Source organism: Hyla sarda, chromosome 1 (assembly GCF_029499605.1).
Source record: "Hyla sarda isolate aHylSar1 chromosome 1, aHylSar1.hap1, whole genome shotgun sequence".
NCBI classification, from domain to species: domain Eukaryota; kingdom Metazoa; phylum Chordata; class Amphibia; order Anura; family Hylidae; genus Hyla; species Hyla sarda.
In genome coordinates, this window is record NC_079189.1 from 367,667,936 (window position 1) to 367,683,304 (window position 15,369).

At 40.0% G+C, this 15,369-nt stretch overlaps 1 protein-coding gene across 6 annotated transcripts in view; it reads left to right on the forward strand.

Moving 5' to 3' along the window:
* The window catches only part of LOC130275301 (transmembrane channel-like protein 2-B), a 147,903-nt gene that overhangs the window by 112,942 nt on the left and 19,592 nt on the right, over positions 1–15,369 (forward strand). For 5 of the 6 annotated variants that reach the window (XM_056523120.1, XM_056523144.1, XM_056523130.1 and 2 more), the window contains 4 exons: positions 4,549–4,677; positions 7,039–7,106; positions 10,689–10,928; positions 12,640–12,765. In XM_056523120.1, the coding sequence (XP_056379095.1) occupies positions 4,549–4,677; positions 7,039–7,106; positions 10,689–10,928; positions 12,640–12,765 (563 nt within the window). The remainder of the gene's footprint in view (positions 1–4,548; positions 4,678–7,038; positions 7,107–10,688; positions 10,929–12,639; positions 12,766–15,369) is intronic. The other variant, XR_008844729.1, reaches the window with a different exon arrangement.

Consider the following 15,369-nt stretch of genomic DNA (forward strand, 5'->3'; position numbering starts at 1 on the left):
TAATACACTCCAGTACACTTGCAACATAAAGTGTACACTCTCTCAACTGTCCCTGTCTATCTGCCTGTCTTCAGTGATGTGGGCTTCAGGTGATTTGATTCGCTGCTGTAAAGATCTTTTTTCTCAGTAGCACACAGACAGACATTGTCTTTTCTCTCAGGAAATAATCCCAGAAATGCCTGTCTGCAGCGATGGCTGCTGAATATATAGGGCTGTGACATCAGAGGGCTAGCTGCTGATAGGCTGCATGCCGCATTTGATTCAGGGTGAGCCCGCCTTCCCAGAGTTCCTTGCCCTATGTCCTCACACGTGTAGCCGCCATTTTAGATCCCCTGGAGCCCAAACCACACTAAATGGAGTTTAATGAAGCGATTCTTTTTATTGAATCACAGCGATATTCAGATTCGTTCCGAATCAAATTTTTCAGGAAATTCGTAACAAATTCGGATTTGTCCGATTCGATTAGCTCATCTCTACTTGCATTATATCAACAGAAATGTAACCTGACATTCTTGGATACACTGAAAACTGAAACAATTAAGTCAGTGACTTGACTAAAGACATGGTTGAACAGGTCCATCAGAATCAAATTGATCTTCTGCCGAGCCCAGTTTGTGACACTGTATTGGGCCTTCAAGGGGTACTCCACTGGAAAACATTTTTTTTTTTTTTAATCAACTGGTACCAGAAAGTTAAACAGATTTGTAAATTACTTCTATTTAAAAATCTGAATCTTTCCAGTACCTATCAGCTGCTGTATGCTACAGAGTAAGTTCTTTTCTTTTTGAATTTCCTTTTTGTCTGACCACAGTGCTCTCTGCTGACACCTCTGTCCATTTTGAAAACTGTCTAGAGCGGGAAAAAATCCCCATAGCAAACCTCTCCTCCTCTGGACAGTTCCTGACATGGACAGAGGTGGCAGCAGAGACCACTGTGGTCAGACAGAAAGGAAATTCAAAAAGAAAAGAACTTCCTGTGGAGCATACAGCAGCTGATAAGTACTGGAACAATTAAGATTTTTAAATAGAAATAATTTACAAATCTGTTTAACTTTCTGGTACCAGTTGATTTAAAAAAAAAAAAATAATTACTAGTGGAGTACCTCTTTAAAGTGGTAAGGCTGGTGCCAGAAAGTTAAACAGATTCGTAAATTACTTCTATTAAAAAATCTTAATCCTTCCACTACTCATCACCTGCTGTGTGCTACAGAGAAAGTTGCATAGCTTTTTTCTTTTTTACTGGAAGGGTTAAGATTTTTTAATAAAAGTAATTTACAAATCTGTTTAACTTTCTGGCACCAGATGATTAAAAAAAATAAAATAAAAAATACTATTTTCCACAACTTTAAGGACTGTTTTACACACAACTTTTTGAAAAAAAATGCCACTGCAGTTTTTGATGCATTTTTCTTTGAGCCAAAACCAGCATTTTACCCAAAGGAATAGGAAGTATAATGCTTCTTCTTCTTGCTGGATCCACTTCTGGCTTTGGCTCAAAAATCCTCTACACATCTACAGTGGCATTTAAAAAAAAATGAATGGGAGAATGGGGGTGGATTAAAACCTTAAAAACCTTGCATTAAAAGATGATTATTATTAGTAAATGCTCATTTTGCACAGTTTTCAAAAAATAGGCAAGGCTTAGTGGAGGTGTGGCCTCCTGAGGCCAAAGACCTTTCCTATAATTCATCCCAGAAAATTATCAGTTGACATGAATTATAGTCAAATCTCCTTCCTGGTGCCGATTGTGATGCACAATGAATAAAAGATGTGCCATAGGCTTTTACCTAAATACATTTGAAACCTCTTCCATGCACTGTGTGTTAAATTACTCTATGGTAAAATTTACCAAGAAACATGTTTTTGATTTACAGAATAAGCAAAAAGTGCCAAAAATGTATTAAAGAATACAGTAAGTGACAACTGACTAGGCCATGGGGTTCTTGCCCATAGGTGATAACTTTTAAACTTAAAATAACCCCATGAACCCTTCTCGCTGTAAAATGATCCACTGCTGAGGTAGCCTGAGGGCTTACCTCTCCTGCTGCGGCGGCTCCGGTGCTCAGAATGTTAAAGTCTGGCAGGGCCAGGCTTTATCGATTGAGCACAGTGCACATAGATCAATGGGATTGTATGTAACCCCATTGATCTGTATGAGGAATCAAATTATTCCTCCTAAAAGTTCCCTAAGGGGACTAAAAGTGTAAAAAGAAAAGTAAAAAAAAAAGTTTAAAAACACACACATTAACCCCTTCCTTGTTAAAAGTTGAAATCACCCCCCTTTTACCAAATCCCATATAAAAAATATATAACCACAATAAAAATAAACATATATGTATCTCCACTTGCGTAAATGTCCGAACTATAAACATATATCATAAATTAAATCGCACGGTCAATGGTGTATGCGCAAAAAAGTCCAAAATAGCGTATTTTTGGTCACTTTTCGTACCATCAAAAAGGAATAAAAAGCGATCAAAAAGTCAGATCAAAACAAAAATGGTGCCGATTAAAAATTCAGATCATGGCGCAAAAAATTAGCCCTCATACCACTCCGTATGCGGAAACATTTAAAAGTTACAGGGGTCAGAAGAGGACAATTTTAAATGTATACATTTTCATGCATGTAATTATGATTTTTTTTGCTGTAGATTTTTGGGTAAAATGACTGATGTCATTACAAAGTAGAATTGGTGGCACAAAAAATAAGCCCTCATATGGATTTTTAGGTGCAACATTGAAAGGGTTATGATTTTTAAAAGGTAAGGAGGAAAAAACGGAAGTGCAAAAACAGAAAAAAGCTTGGTTAAAAATGTTTATTTTTTATTTCTTAGGGTGGTATACCACGGTTTTAGGTCCGGTTAGAGAACTGTATACGTAGCAATAACGAGCCAACCGGAGTCAGCGCTTGACTCCGGTCGGCTCATTGAAATGAACAGGGTTTGGGCCGGATCCGGCTGGGATAAGGGAGTGACCGGTTTTCGCTCCCCCAAACCGGTTCCGGCACCCATACACTACAAACGTAGTGTGAACCCACCCTTACATTGTTTATTGCTTAACTGTACTCTGTAAAACTAATGTATTTTAGTGTACTGTTCTTGTGTTCTCTTAGTATTGTATAAGTTCTAGCATGGCAGCCACAAAGGGCTTTCGGCTGGTTCGACAATTGATCAACACTACGCAGATACATTACAGGGGTGTCAATTGTAACCCAGACACAGCCAGCATCTCATCTATCTGGCCAGGTGAATGACTGGCAATGAAATGATTTCTAATGCTGGCTGCATGTCATCTGTATATAGCAGAAGACAACTGCTGAGTATGAAGATGCTCATCTTTTGAGCCTATCCCATACTTTCCCATCAGAATACCTATGTGTCCTATGTAGAGAAGGGTTAAAGTAAGGCTAGAATCACACTGTGTTTTTGCTTACAATTTACTGTTTTCATTACAGTAATATTATAGTATTGTATATTATAGTATTTAATGTTGCTGTAAACAAAAATGTACTCAACTAAGCTATGTGAAAAAAAACAAAAAAAAACGGTCAATGGGATACCTCTTTGTTTCCGGGACTGGAGACATGACGTCACGCCTCGCACCCTCGTGACGTCACGCCACGCCACCCTCCATTCATGTCTATGGGAGGAGGCGGGACAGCTGTCACGCCCCCTCCTATAGACATGGAAGGGGCATGGCGTGACGTCACGTCTCCAGTCCCAGAAACAAATGTTGCCGAGGCTGGAGATGCAGCCCCGGATAGAATGCGAGTGCTGAGCGGGGATCGCGGTGGGTCCCAGCAGGGGATAAGATGTATTTGGCAGGAATACCCCTTTAAAAAAATGAAAGTAGCTTTTAGCTAAATACTTTTTTCTATGTCACAGTAGAGTAAATTTACTATACATTGTGTCGAATATTTGATCATGTTAAGGGGTACTCCGGTGGAAAACCTTTTATTTTTTATTTTTTTTTAAATCAACTGGAGCCAGAAAGTTAAACAGATTTGTAAATTACTTCTATAAAACAATCTTAATCCTTCCAGTACTTATTAGCTGCTGAATACTACAGAGGAAATTCTTTTCTTTTTGGAACACAGAGGTCTCTGCTGACATCACGAGCACAGTGCTCTCTGCGGACATCTCTGTCCATTTTAGGAACTGTCCAGAGCATCAAATGTTTGCTATAAGGTTTTTCTCCTACTCTGGACAGTTCTTAAAATGGACAGAGATGTCAGCAGAGAGCATTGTGCTCACGATGTCAACAGAGAGCTCTGTGTACCAAAAAGAAAAAAAAATTCTCTGTAGTATTCAGTAGCTAATAAGTACTGGAAGGATTAAGATTTTTTAATAGAAGCAATTTATTAGTCTGTTTAACTTTCTGGCACCAGTTGATTTAAAAAAAAAAAAAAACACTAGGGCCCTGTGTGAGCTTCTTAATAAAGATACGTTGATGCAGAACTTCTACATGACATACAATACATTAATACATACTGTTACTAGAACCCACAATATGTATGCTGCTGAAAAACTGTATCATTTTCTTCTTACAGGAATTTGTAAAGCTAACAGTATCGGACACCCAGATGACTGTCATCATGATTCTTGTGGGAGACTTTGGCCGAGCAGTGATTGTCAGGTTTCTCAATAACTGCTGGTGTTGGGATTTGGAGTCTGGATTTGTATGTTTATTTTAATATTGTGTCTATGAATGGATGTTCTTTGGAACAAAACTCAAATAATGTAAACTGATGATTGCCAAATAAGTTTTGACTAAAACAAACTAATTACATTCTTAAAGAGAATCTGACAGCTGTTCACCCACACTAAACCCAGTATGCTGGGTTAAAGTGCTGTTGAATAACTCTAAAATGAAGGATTGATTACTCCTTTTTGCAGTGTATGAGTTCTGTGCTTTGATGATGTTATTCATATTGTGCTCCAGCATGTATTTTAGACAGGGAGACGGTTCACCCAGCTCCCCTGCCTCATTAATGTTTTCTCCCCAGCTTACCCCTAGCTCCTATGAAGTGGGGAGGAGGGGGGGCAGGAGGGTATGAGCTCTCTGCTACTCACTGCACTGCCTTATCCTTTTGGTTTGAATAGTGATGGAAATTGAAAAGTGGGGATTTTTGAGACCGCTCATTGAGGTAAATTTGCAATGGCAAATTCTTTAGAATTCTGGCACAATTTGCACACAGAATATTCCTATCAACACATTTATTATGACATTAAGACAATTATTACTTATTGCTTTCCTGAAATAAAGGCAAGGCTTGTGAGCGACCTGGTGTGCAAAATTTTGTCCTAAAATAAGCCAACTAAGATGTGATCAAAACATAGACTAGACAGTTTTAAGATGTACACAAGGATAAATTTGTTGCAGTTTTGGGTCCATGAACATTAAAGTTTTTCCCGAGTGGAATTCTGCATAGAATTACACTTGGAAATTCTGATGTAGCATCAGAGGAAAAATAAAAACTCAAAAAATTTAATTGTCTGCATCCTCAAGGTCAACATTACCTATGTCCTTTTTCTGTGGAAAACTTTTTTTTTTTTTTTTTTAAATCAACTGGTGCCAGAAAGTTAAACAGATTTGTAAATGACTTCTATTTAAAAATCTCAATCCTTCCAGTACTTATCAGCTGCTGTATGCTCTAGGGGAAGTGCTTTTCTTTTTGAATTTCTATTTTGTCTGACCACAGTGCTCTCTGCTGACACCTCTGTCCATGTCAGGAACTGTCCATAGCAGAAGGAAATCCCCATAGCAAACCAATCCTGCTCTGGACAGTTCAGTTCAGGTGTCAGCAGAGAACAGTGGGGTCAGACAGAAAAGAAATTCAAAAAAGAAAAGAACTTCCTCTGGAGCAGCTGATAAGTACTGGAAGGATTAAGATGTTTAATTAGAAGAAATTTACAAATCTGTTTAACTTTCTGGCAACCATTCATTTAAGAACATTTTTTCCACCAGAGTACCCCTTTAAGGGTTTAAGCTATGGTCAAATGTAGTATTTTAATTGGTATTTTGGACATAAACACATAAAAAGTTGCAAATCTTTCCATTACAGTTGTTCCTGGCGTCAGTCCAATTCTTGCATTGGCTACAAATTCTGACTGATATTTGTGAATGCAGCCTTTGACTTGCTGGTCTGCGTTTATACTGTGTAAAATTTGACAGAATCAGTAAATCTGCCCCATTATGTATTGCAGGTGCAATTTTTTATAGCTTATTTTTGCCCCATGAGAAACACCAATTCTGCTGTGGATGCACTACTGTAATTAAAAAAAAGGCAGAAATGACCAAAAAAATAGAGTAGAGAGAGTCTGAAACTTTTCTTCAATGGCATGGATATTTTATGTTACTGTATTTATTTTGTATCTGATCTTTATTTCAGTCTATATGAGGGATATTACATGAGGGAAAAAAATCAGGGCGATGAGTTTTTAAGCAAAATGTGCATGTTGTTAGAGCAAGCACATAATAACATGGATGTTATCCAGATAATAATTATTTCTTGTAATAAAGGGGTACTCCGCCCCTAGAGATCTTATCCCTTATCCAAAGGATAGCGGATAAGATGTCTTATCGCGTAGGGTGCAGCGCCAGAGGCTCGTGACATCATGGTCACGCCCCGCTCGTGATGTCACAACCACGCCCCCTCAATGCAAGTCTATAGGAGGGGGCGTGATGGCTGTCACGCCTCCTCCAATAGACTTGCATTGAGGGGGCGTGGCCGTGACGTCACGAGCCTCCACCCCCCATTGTCAGTCATCCGGCACGGAGCGAAGTTCGCTCCATGCACCTCATGTCTAGGGTGCCGCAGCCAAGATCGCGGGAGTCCACAGCGGCGGGACCCTACGATCAGACATCTAATCTCCTATCCTTTGGATAGGGGATAAGATGTCTAGGGGTGGAGTACCCCTTTAATAGTGTCAACAGTAAAAAAAAAAAAGTGCTATGGTGCCTTTGTGGGTTTCAAAGCATATGCAGTCTGGATACATTTACATAGTCATAATCTTTTTCTTTATTTTTACATTTGCAGCCATCTTATGCAGAGTTTGGTATAAGTGACAATGTTCTTGGTCTCATTTTTAACCAAGGCATGATATGGTAAGTTCACTTCATCTACTAAAATCATACAGGCAAAAACTGAAATGAATGCGTGTTAGACCTATTTAAAGTTGTTTTCTAGGACTTATTCTCCGGATAGGTGATCAGTATATGATCGGTGGGGGTCAAACAGCAGCGGGACCCCCGCGATCATACATCTTATCCCCTATCCGTTGGATAGGGGATAAGATGTATTAGGGCCGGAGTACCCCTTTAACCACTTAGGGACCACGGGCATACAGGTAGGCCCTTGCTCCCTGGTACTTAAGGACCAAAGGCGTACCTGTACGCCCGTGGGAATTTCGGTCCCCACTGCGCACCAGGCGGGGACTGGACCGGAATGACTGCTGATATTTATCAGCAGGCATCCCATGCCAATGCCCAGTGGGGTCCCGCTTGTTGGTGATCACCGCAAATCGCCGGTGAATTCACACCGGCGATTTGCGGCAATTCCGGGTCATACATGTCTCCGGAGACCCGGAAAATAAGTGGGATCAGGGTTTTCCAAGACACCCACGATCCCCTGAATGGATAGGAGTGAGGTGGCAGAGGTGCCACCCCTCCTGTCCCGGCTATTGGTTGGTCAGAAGCGACCATCCAATAGCAGATCGGGGGCAAGGGGGGGGGTTAAAGTTCAGTTCCCTCACCCACAGTAGTTCAAGCAGAACGGGGGAACCGACGGTGACCTGCGCCGGAGGTCCACTTACCATCGGCGATGATGTGCGGCTCCTACGGAAGTCAATGAGTAGTTGCCTAGCAACATCTGGAGAGCTACAGTTCTGAGACCACTATACAGTGGTCTCTAAACTGTAGCCCTCCAGATGTTGCAAAACTACAACTCCCAGCATGCCCAGACAGATGTTAAGGCTCACTGGACCCCTTGTTACGTGCCTTGAGGGGTGTAGTTTCCAAAATAGTATGCCATGTGTTGTTGTTTTTTTTTTTCTGTTCTGGCACCATAGGGGCTTCCTAAATGGGACATGCCCCCAAAAAACCATTTCAGCAAAACTCACTCTCCAAAATCCCATTGTTGCTCCTTCCCTTCTGAGCCCTCTACTGCGCCCACCGAACACTTCACATACACATATGAGGTATTTTCTTTCTCAAGAGAAATTGGGTTACAACTTTTGGGGGGCTTTTTTTCCTATTACCCCTTGTAAAACTGGGTCTACAAGAACATGTGAGTGGACAAAATGAAGATTTTTAATTCTCTCCTTCACTTTGCTGCTATTCCTGTGAAACACCTAAAGGATTAACAAACTTTCTGAATGTCATTTTGAATAATTTGAGTGGTGCAATTTCTATAATGGGGTCGTTTATGAGGTATTTATAATATGAAGGCCCTTCAAATTCACTTAAAAAGTGAAAAATGAAAAATTCCAATTTTGAATATTTTGTGAAAAATTGGAAAATTGCTGTTGAACTTTGAAGTCCTCTGATGTCTTTCAAAAGTAAAAATATGTCAACTTTATGATGCAAACATAAAGTAGACATATTGTATATGGGAATCAATATATTATGTATTTGGAATGTCTATTTTCCTTACAAGCAGAGAGCTTCAAAGTTAGAAAAATTCCGAATTTTCAATTTTTTCATCAAATTTTGGAACTTTTCACGAAGAAATTATGAAAGTATCGACAAAAATGTATCACTAACATAAAGTAGAATATGTCATGAAAAAACTGTCTTGGAATCAGAATTGGTATAACTACCAGGACCTGAATGGAGAAAAAATTGCTGCAAGCAGCACATTTTTGTCTGGCTAGATCCTGGTATATAAACAGACACCAGACAGAAATGAGACAGACCCCATTAAAGTCAATGGGATTTGTTGGTGTCCTGTGCAGATGTGAATTAAGCCTTAGTTGGGCAAGCTGCAACATGTAATACCAAGTCCAACTGTTACTGCGTATACACATTGGCTTGTTCACTCAGTTGCCAGGTATCAGACCACCAACATTCAGATGTTGATGGCCCAACTTAAAGGGGTATTCCAGGAAAAACTTTTTTTAATATATCAACTGGCTCCAGAAAGTTAAACAGATTTGTAAATTACTTCTATTAAAAAATCTTAATCCTATCAATAAGGATCAGCTGCTGAAGTTGAGTTGTTGTTTTCTGTCTGGCAACAGTGCTCTCTGCTGACATCTCTGCTTGTCTCGGGAACTGCACAGAGTAGAAGGGGTTGGCTATGGGGATTTGCTTCTAAACTGGGCGGTTCCCGAGACACGTGTCATACGAGAGCACTTAGACAGAAAAGAACAATTCAACTTCAGCAGCTCATAAGTACTGAAAGGATTACATTTTTTTATAGAAGTAATTTACAAATCTGTTTAACTTTCTAGAGCCAGTTGATACATAAAAAAAGTTTTTTCCTGGATAACCCCTTTAAGAATATGTCATCAATAAAAGAAAATCCAAGGAAATTTTCTTAAGGTATTGTCCAATTTAGTAAACCAGAGCAGATACAAAGAATTGACCACAAAGCACATTATGGATACAATCAAAGGACCTGTTCTGAACTACACAGACAACCCCATTGACTTGAATGGGCACTGTTTCCCCGTCATTTTAAATAACTTTTAACATGTCACATATTCATGTCAAAAGTTTGGATCGGTTGGGGTCTCAGTGGTTAGATACTCACCAATCAGTATAAAAACATGAAGAAATGCGCTTCCTGGCTTGCAGCAATCTACTTCCTGGTTCACAAGACAGCGCCATAAACTTTGACTGTTGTTGGTGTATATGGAAGGGGTTTGCAATTCACAGTATGAGACAGATCTGTTTAAAGAGGCCTTTTCTAGTTTTTGGGGCCTTTCGCATTTTAAAGTTTGTTGTGAGTGGTGAATATGTTGTAGGCGGTTTGCGTCATGAGGACCTGCAGATTAGTTGCCTGTGTGTTAATTGTGCGCCAGGGAGGTGCTGGGGGATTGCAGGTTTATGCTAACGGTTGCTCATTATCACTGTTTAAGTCATTATCACTGTTTAGACTATCTGTGGAGGGGTTTAGATGGAATGGCAATGGCTTGTTGCACTTCTACCATTTTGGGGAGGCTACTGAGGCAGCATGCTGATGACTGGGTAAGGATGTCATTAAGAAGATCAGGCAATGGGAATAGGCTGGGTAGTCGAATATCCAGTCATATTTATTTTAAAGGGTGTAGATTTTATAGCTTTCTCGTGGAGGAGGGGGGGGGGGGGGGGTTGTAACACTTTGTGGAGCCAGCTGTGGGGGTTGGTGTTTATTATTTTTTTGCACACTGATTTACTTCTGGGATTAGAATACCCCTTTAATTGACTGGCGGCAGGATTGAAATATGTCAACCAAATTGTGAAATGAAGACTACTGTTCCTTAGCTTAGAGGATAGGGACAATTTTAAATACATTTTACACTTTCAAGATAATCTCTAGGTGGAATTATACCTCAGTTGTAAGTGGTAATTTGTATTACTGACGCACTTACTCTATTTCATTTTTCAGAAACAGTGTAAATGGGATTAAATGTATTTGTGCAGATTTTAAAGAAAAAAGGTTTATAAAGATTACTTTACTAAATTGCCTTTTGCTTTATTTAACAGGATGGGGACATTTTACGCACCTGGACTGATTGTCATAAATATTCTGCGCCTCCTGTCCTCAATGTACTTACAGTGCTGGGCTGTAATGAGCACCAACGTACCTGAAGAAAGAGTATATAAAGCTTCCAAGTCAAACAACTTCTACTTGGCCCTTTTACTGCTAGTATTGTTCATGAGCCTGCTGCCTGTAGCCTACACCATAATGAGTATATCTCCATCATTTGACTGCGGCCCTTTTAGGTAACAGGATATTTAGCTATCATCTACCCTTTTTCTTCAGTATTACTGCCTAGTGCTTCATGTATGTCCTATAGTTCTATCTTTATTTCTTTTTAATTATTCATATAGATTGTACACATTTTTAGTACTATAATAATCACTTTCTACAGAGGTACATAACCTGTTCCCCAGTAAACAATTTCCCCTATTTAGATGCACACAATACCAATCTGACCTATCAGTATGTCTTGAGTACCCTGAGAAAACAATCTAAGAAAATATTCAACATAGCAAAGTGAATAAACACTACAATTGCTCTACACATGTCATCAGATTCCTTACATAAAGATAAAATATATAATTGAAGGGAATTTTGTAGGTCAAAAAATGTTTATTATAATTTTTTTTAAAGCAAGTGATTTATTATCCAAGTGCTTAAAGGAGTAGTCCAGTGGTGACTCAGTGGTGAACAACTTATCCCCTATCTTAAGGATAGGGGATAAGTTGCAGATCGCGGGGGGTCCGACCGCTGGGGCCCCCTGCGATCTCCTGTACGGAGCCCCGACAGCCCGCGGGAAGGGGGCGAGTCAACCTCCGCACGAAGCGGCGGCCGACACGCCCCCTCAATACAACTCTATGGCAGAGCCGAAGCGCTGCCTTCGGCAATCTCCGGCTCTGCCATTGAGATGTATTGAGGGGGCGTGTCGGCCGCCGCTTCGTGCGGGGGTCGACACCCGCTATCTGGCCGGAGAGCCGGGGCCCCGTACAGAGAGATCGCAGGGGGCCCCAACGGTCGGACCCCCGCGATCTCAAACTTATCCCCTATCCTTAGGATAGGGGATAAGTTTTTCACCACTGGACTACCCCTTTAAAAAGTGTACAAATTATAGTCTATCGCAACTCCAAAAACAGATGCCCTTAGGACAGGCCACCATGTGATAGAAATCTTACCGATCAGCAGAATGAAGTGTTCACTGTTTATCCAATGGGGTAATGTCATAAAGACATGTGAAAACTTACAGGTCTTTCATGCTCCACCGGGAATTCTGGGAAGAAGGACATGCAAAGCAGCTTTTCCCTCAAGTCATTGATTCACTCCAATTAAATACATGACTGGGGATATATGCCAAGCCATATATCTCTCTAGAAGGACAGCTGTTTTGGGCTTATGGTCCCTTGTCAGTATAGGGCAGGGTGCTGGCTGGCTGCATGCAGCTGTGCCTTGGAACTGCAGCTCAGCCCCCTTTATTCAGGCTCACCTGCAAGGCACAGCCACAGATAAGGTACTCTGCCTGGAGAAACATTTAGGCTATGTTCACATGCCATAAAATGTACAAAATATCCACCCGGGTTTGCATGTTCTGGCAACCCTAGGGCCACTTTGAAATGCACCATCTCCAGACTGGAATGCGTTGCCGTGCGGAATCCACAGAAACAATGAACAAGTTAATTTCCGAACTCGGGACTTCCACTGCAGTACACAATGCCGAGTGCACAATGCAGCAGAATCCCAATGATATCAATAAGACTGTCCTAAAGCAGAATTTCCAGGCAGAATACTTCCACAGAAATTCCACCATGTGAACATGGCTTGAAGAGACCACAGTGCTTAATTTCTTCAACACACACATATTGCTAAGAATATCCTGAGTTGTAATAGTAGATTATATGTTTTAGCTTTGATGGAACATAAACTATTGTCTGTTTTGTGTTCATTATTTCTGTTTTGAAGTGGTAAAACTAGAATGTATGATGTTCTTCAAGAGACAATTGAAAAGGACTTTCCACCTTTTATCATGAAGGTGTTTGGTTACGTGTCCAATCCTGGGATTATCATAGCAGCCGTGCTTCTAATGGTGTAAGTTTCATTCAATACATTGTTTATTAGGGTTTATATTGTCTTGGGGGCAGAGGCGGTTCTAGACTTTGTGAGGCCTTAGGCAAAAGTCAAACATGAGGCCCCCCCCCTGGCCCCCCTCTTGGCTAGCGTGGCATTGAATTCAGTATAAGTAACACCGTTTACCATGGGCACATGCAGGATTTTCTTACGGGTTGTGGTTTAAAAACATAACTTAATACCTTCCCACCAGGACGACATATTACTACTGCAGTGATGAATACCATCATATTGTTATGAAAGAAAAACTACCAAATATTCCACCATACTGATACTGACGGTGGTGACCCCAGCTCTACACAGGCGCTGCAGATCCTATAAGTTAATATAGTGCAGCTACATGCATTGACTCACAGGGGGCATCTGCTTGGAGTCATTCTTCTGTACGGTGAACAATTTTAATGTAAAAAAAATACCAAAGTCCAAATTTGCTGATTTGAGATCACATTATATACCAGAAAAAATTATAGAAATTGATCAAAAAGTCACATATACGCAAAAGTCAAGCCCATAAAAACTGCCAATCACGGTGCAAAAAAATAAGCCCTCATACAGCCTCGTATACAGAAAAATAAATAAGTTATTGGGGAGCAGAAGGGGACACTTTTAAGCATACTAATTTTGCTAAAACGTTTTTTTTTAAACAGTACAACATAAGTATCATTTGAATCGTATTTACCTACAGAATGAGGAGAACATGTCAGTTGCCATAAAGTGCACTGTGTAAAAACAAAAAAACACCAAAAGTTACAAAGTTGCTAGTTTCTTATCAATTTTCCACCACAAATATTCATGTTTTGGTTGCGCCATAGATTTTAGGGTAAAATAAAAATAAAAGGTGTCATTACAAAGAACAATTGGTGACACAAAAAAACTCCTCATATGGGTCTATAGCTGAAAAAATTACCGTAGTTATCAGTTAAAGGGGTACTCCGGTGGAATTTTTTACATTTTTTTAAATCAACTGGTGCCAGAAAGTTAAACAGATTTGTAAATTACTTCTATTAAAAATCTTAATCCTTACAGTACTTATTTGCTGCTGAATACCACATAGTAAATTCCTTTCTTTTTGGAACACAGAGCTCTCTGCTGACATCACAAGCACAGTGATCTCTGCTGACATCTCTGTCCATTTTAGGAACTGTCCAGAGCAGCATATGTTTGCTGTGAGGATTTTCTCCTGGTCTGGACAGTTCTTAAACTGGACAGAGATGTCAGCAGAGAGCACTGTGCTCGTGATGTCACCAGAGAGCACTGTGTTCCAAAAAGAAAATAATTTCCACTGTAGTATTCAGCAGATAATAAGTACTGGAAGGATCAATATTTTTTAATAGAAGTAATTTACAAATCTGTTTAACTTTCTGGCACCAGTTGATTAAAAAAAAAAAAAGTTTTCCACTGGAGTACCCCTTTAAAAAGAGTTATGGCTCTTAGAAGACGAGGAGGAAGAAATTAATACACAAAAAAATTAAAATGTCCTGTGTCCTCAAGGGGTTAATACATTAGCAAATATCTAAAATATTTTTCTGTTTGTCATTATAGGGTATTAAGTGCAGACTGATGGGGGAAAGTTTGATTTTTATTTTTTATTTTATTTTAGCACAAGGCAGCAACATACCAAAATGTGCAAAAAATAAATAGTAATGTTGCATTGCATATGTTTGGACATGGTTTTCTCTCTGTGACAATCTGCTGTACAAATGTGTTCCCAGTGTGCAAAGGCCCTTAATAAGACCTAAATACTGCCATTTAAAGAATTTTACTTATAAAAGGTCCTTTGCATACTAAGAAAATTCCACGTCAAATTTCCAAGAGGAAATTCTACGCGGCTTCTGCTTGGAGCAGCCTCCTATTCTTTTTAATTGGATTATGCTGCTCTGTGCACACATCGGAAGTACTGTAGCCGTATCTCTGATAAAGATCCAAATTCCACCCAAAGGCCGGGTTCATGTGGCCAAAAATGTGGGGAATGTCCACACTGAAAACACAGGTGGACATTTTGCACATTTGAATAACCTGGCGGGGCTAGGACCACTCAGAAAAGCTCCTCATAGACAGCAATGCATTTTTGAGCGGATTCCGCAGAAAGATTAGGCAAGTTTATTCTTTCTGCGTACACCGGAGTCAGAATTTCCACTGCAGAAACATCTTCCACAGAAATTCTGCTGTGTGCACAGTGTCGCAGCATCCCATTTAAATCAATAGGACTCTGCTGCAGTGGAATGTCCCTTTGGAATATTCTGGAAGAAATTTGCACGGGTATTTGGCCATGGGAATATACTCAAAGAATGAACATAGTCTTTCTTTTCGTTGAATCCGCCAGCAGGGGCCCATTTGTTGAATGGAACTTTTAATTTTGATACATATTTCTGTTGCAGATTCTGCACAATAAATGCATCTGCTAAGGAATTCTGCAAGGAAATTTCCCTACTGAATTTGTTCAGTGTGCAAGGGCCCTAAGGGGGAGATTTATCAAAACCCGTCCCGAGGAAAAATTGCCCATAGCAACCAATCAGATTGCTTCCTTGATTTTTAACAAGGCCTCTGCAAAATGAAATTAGTGAT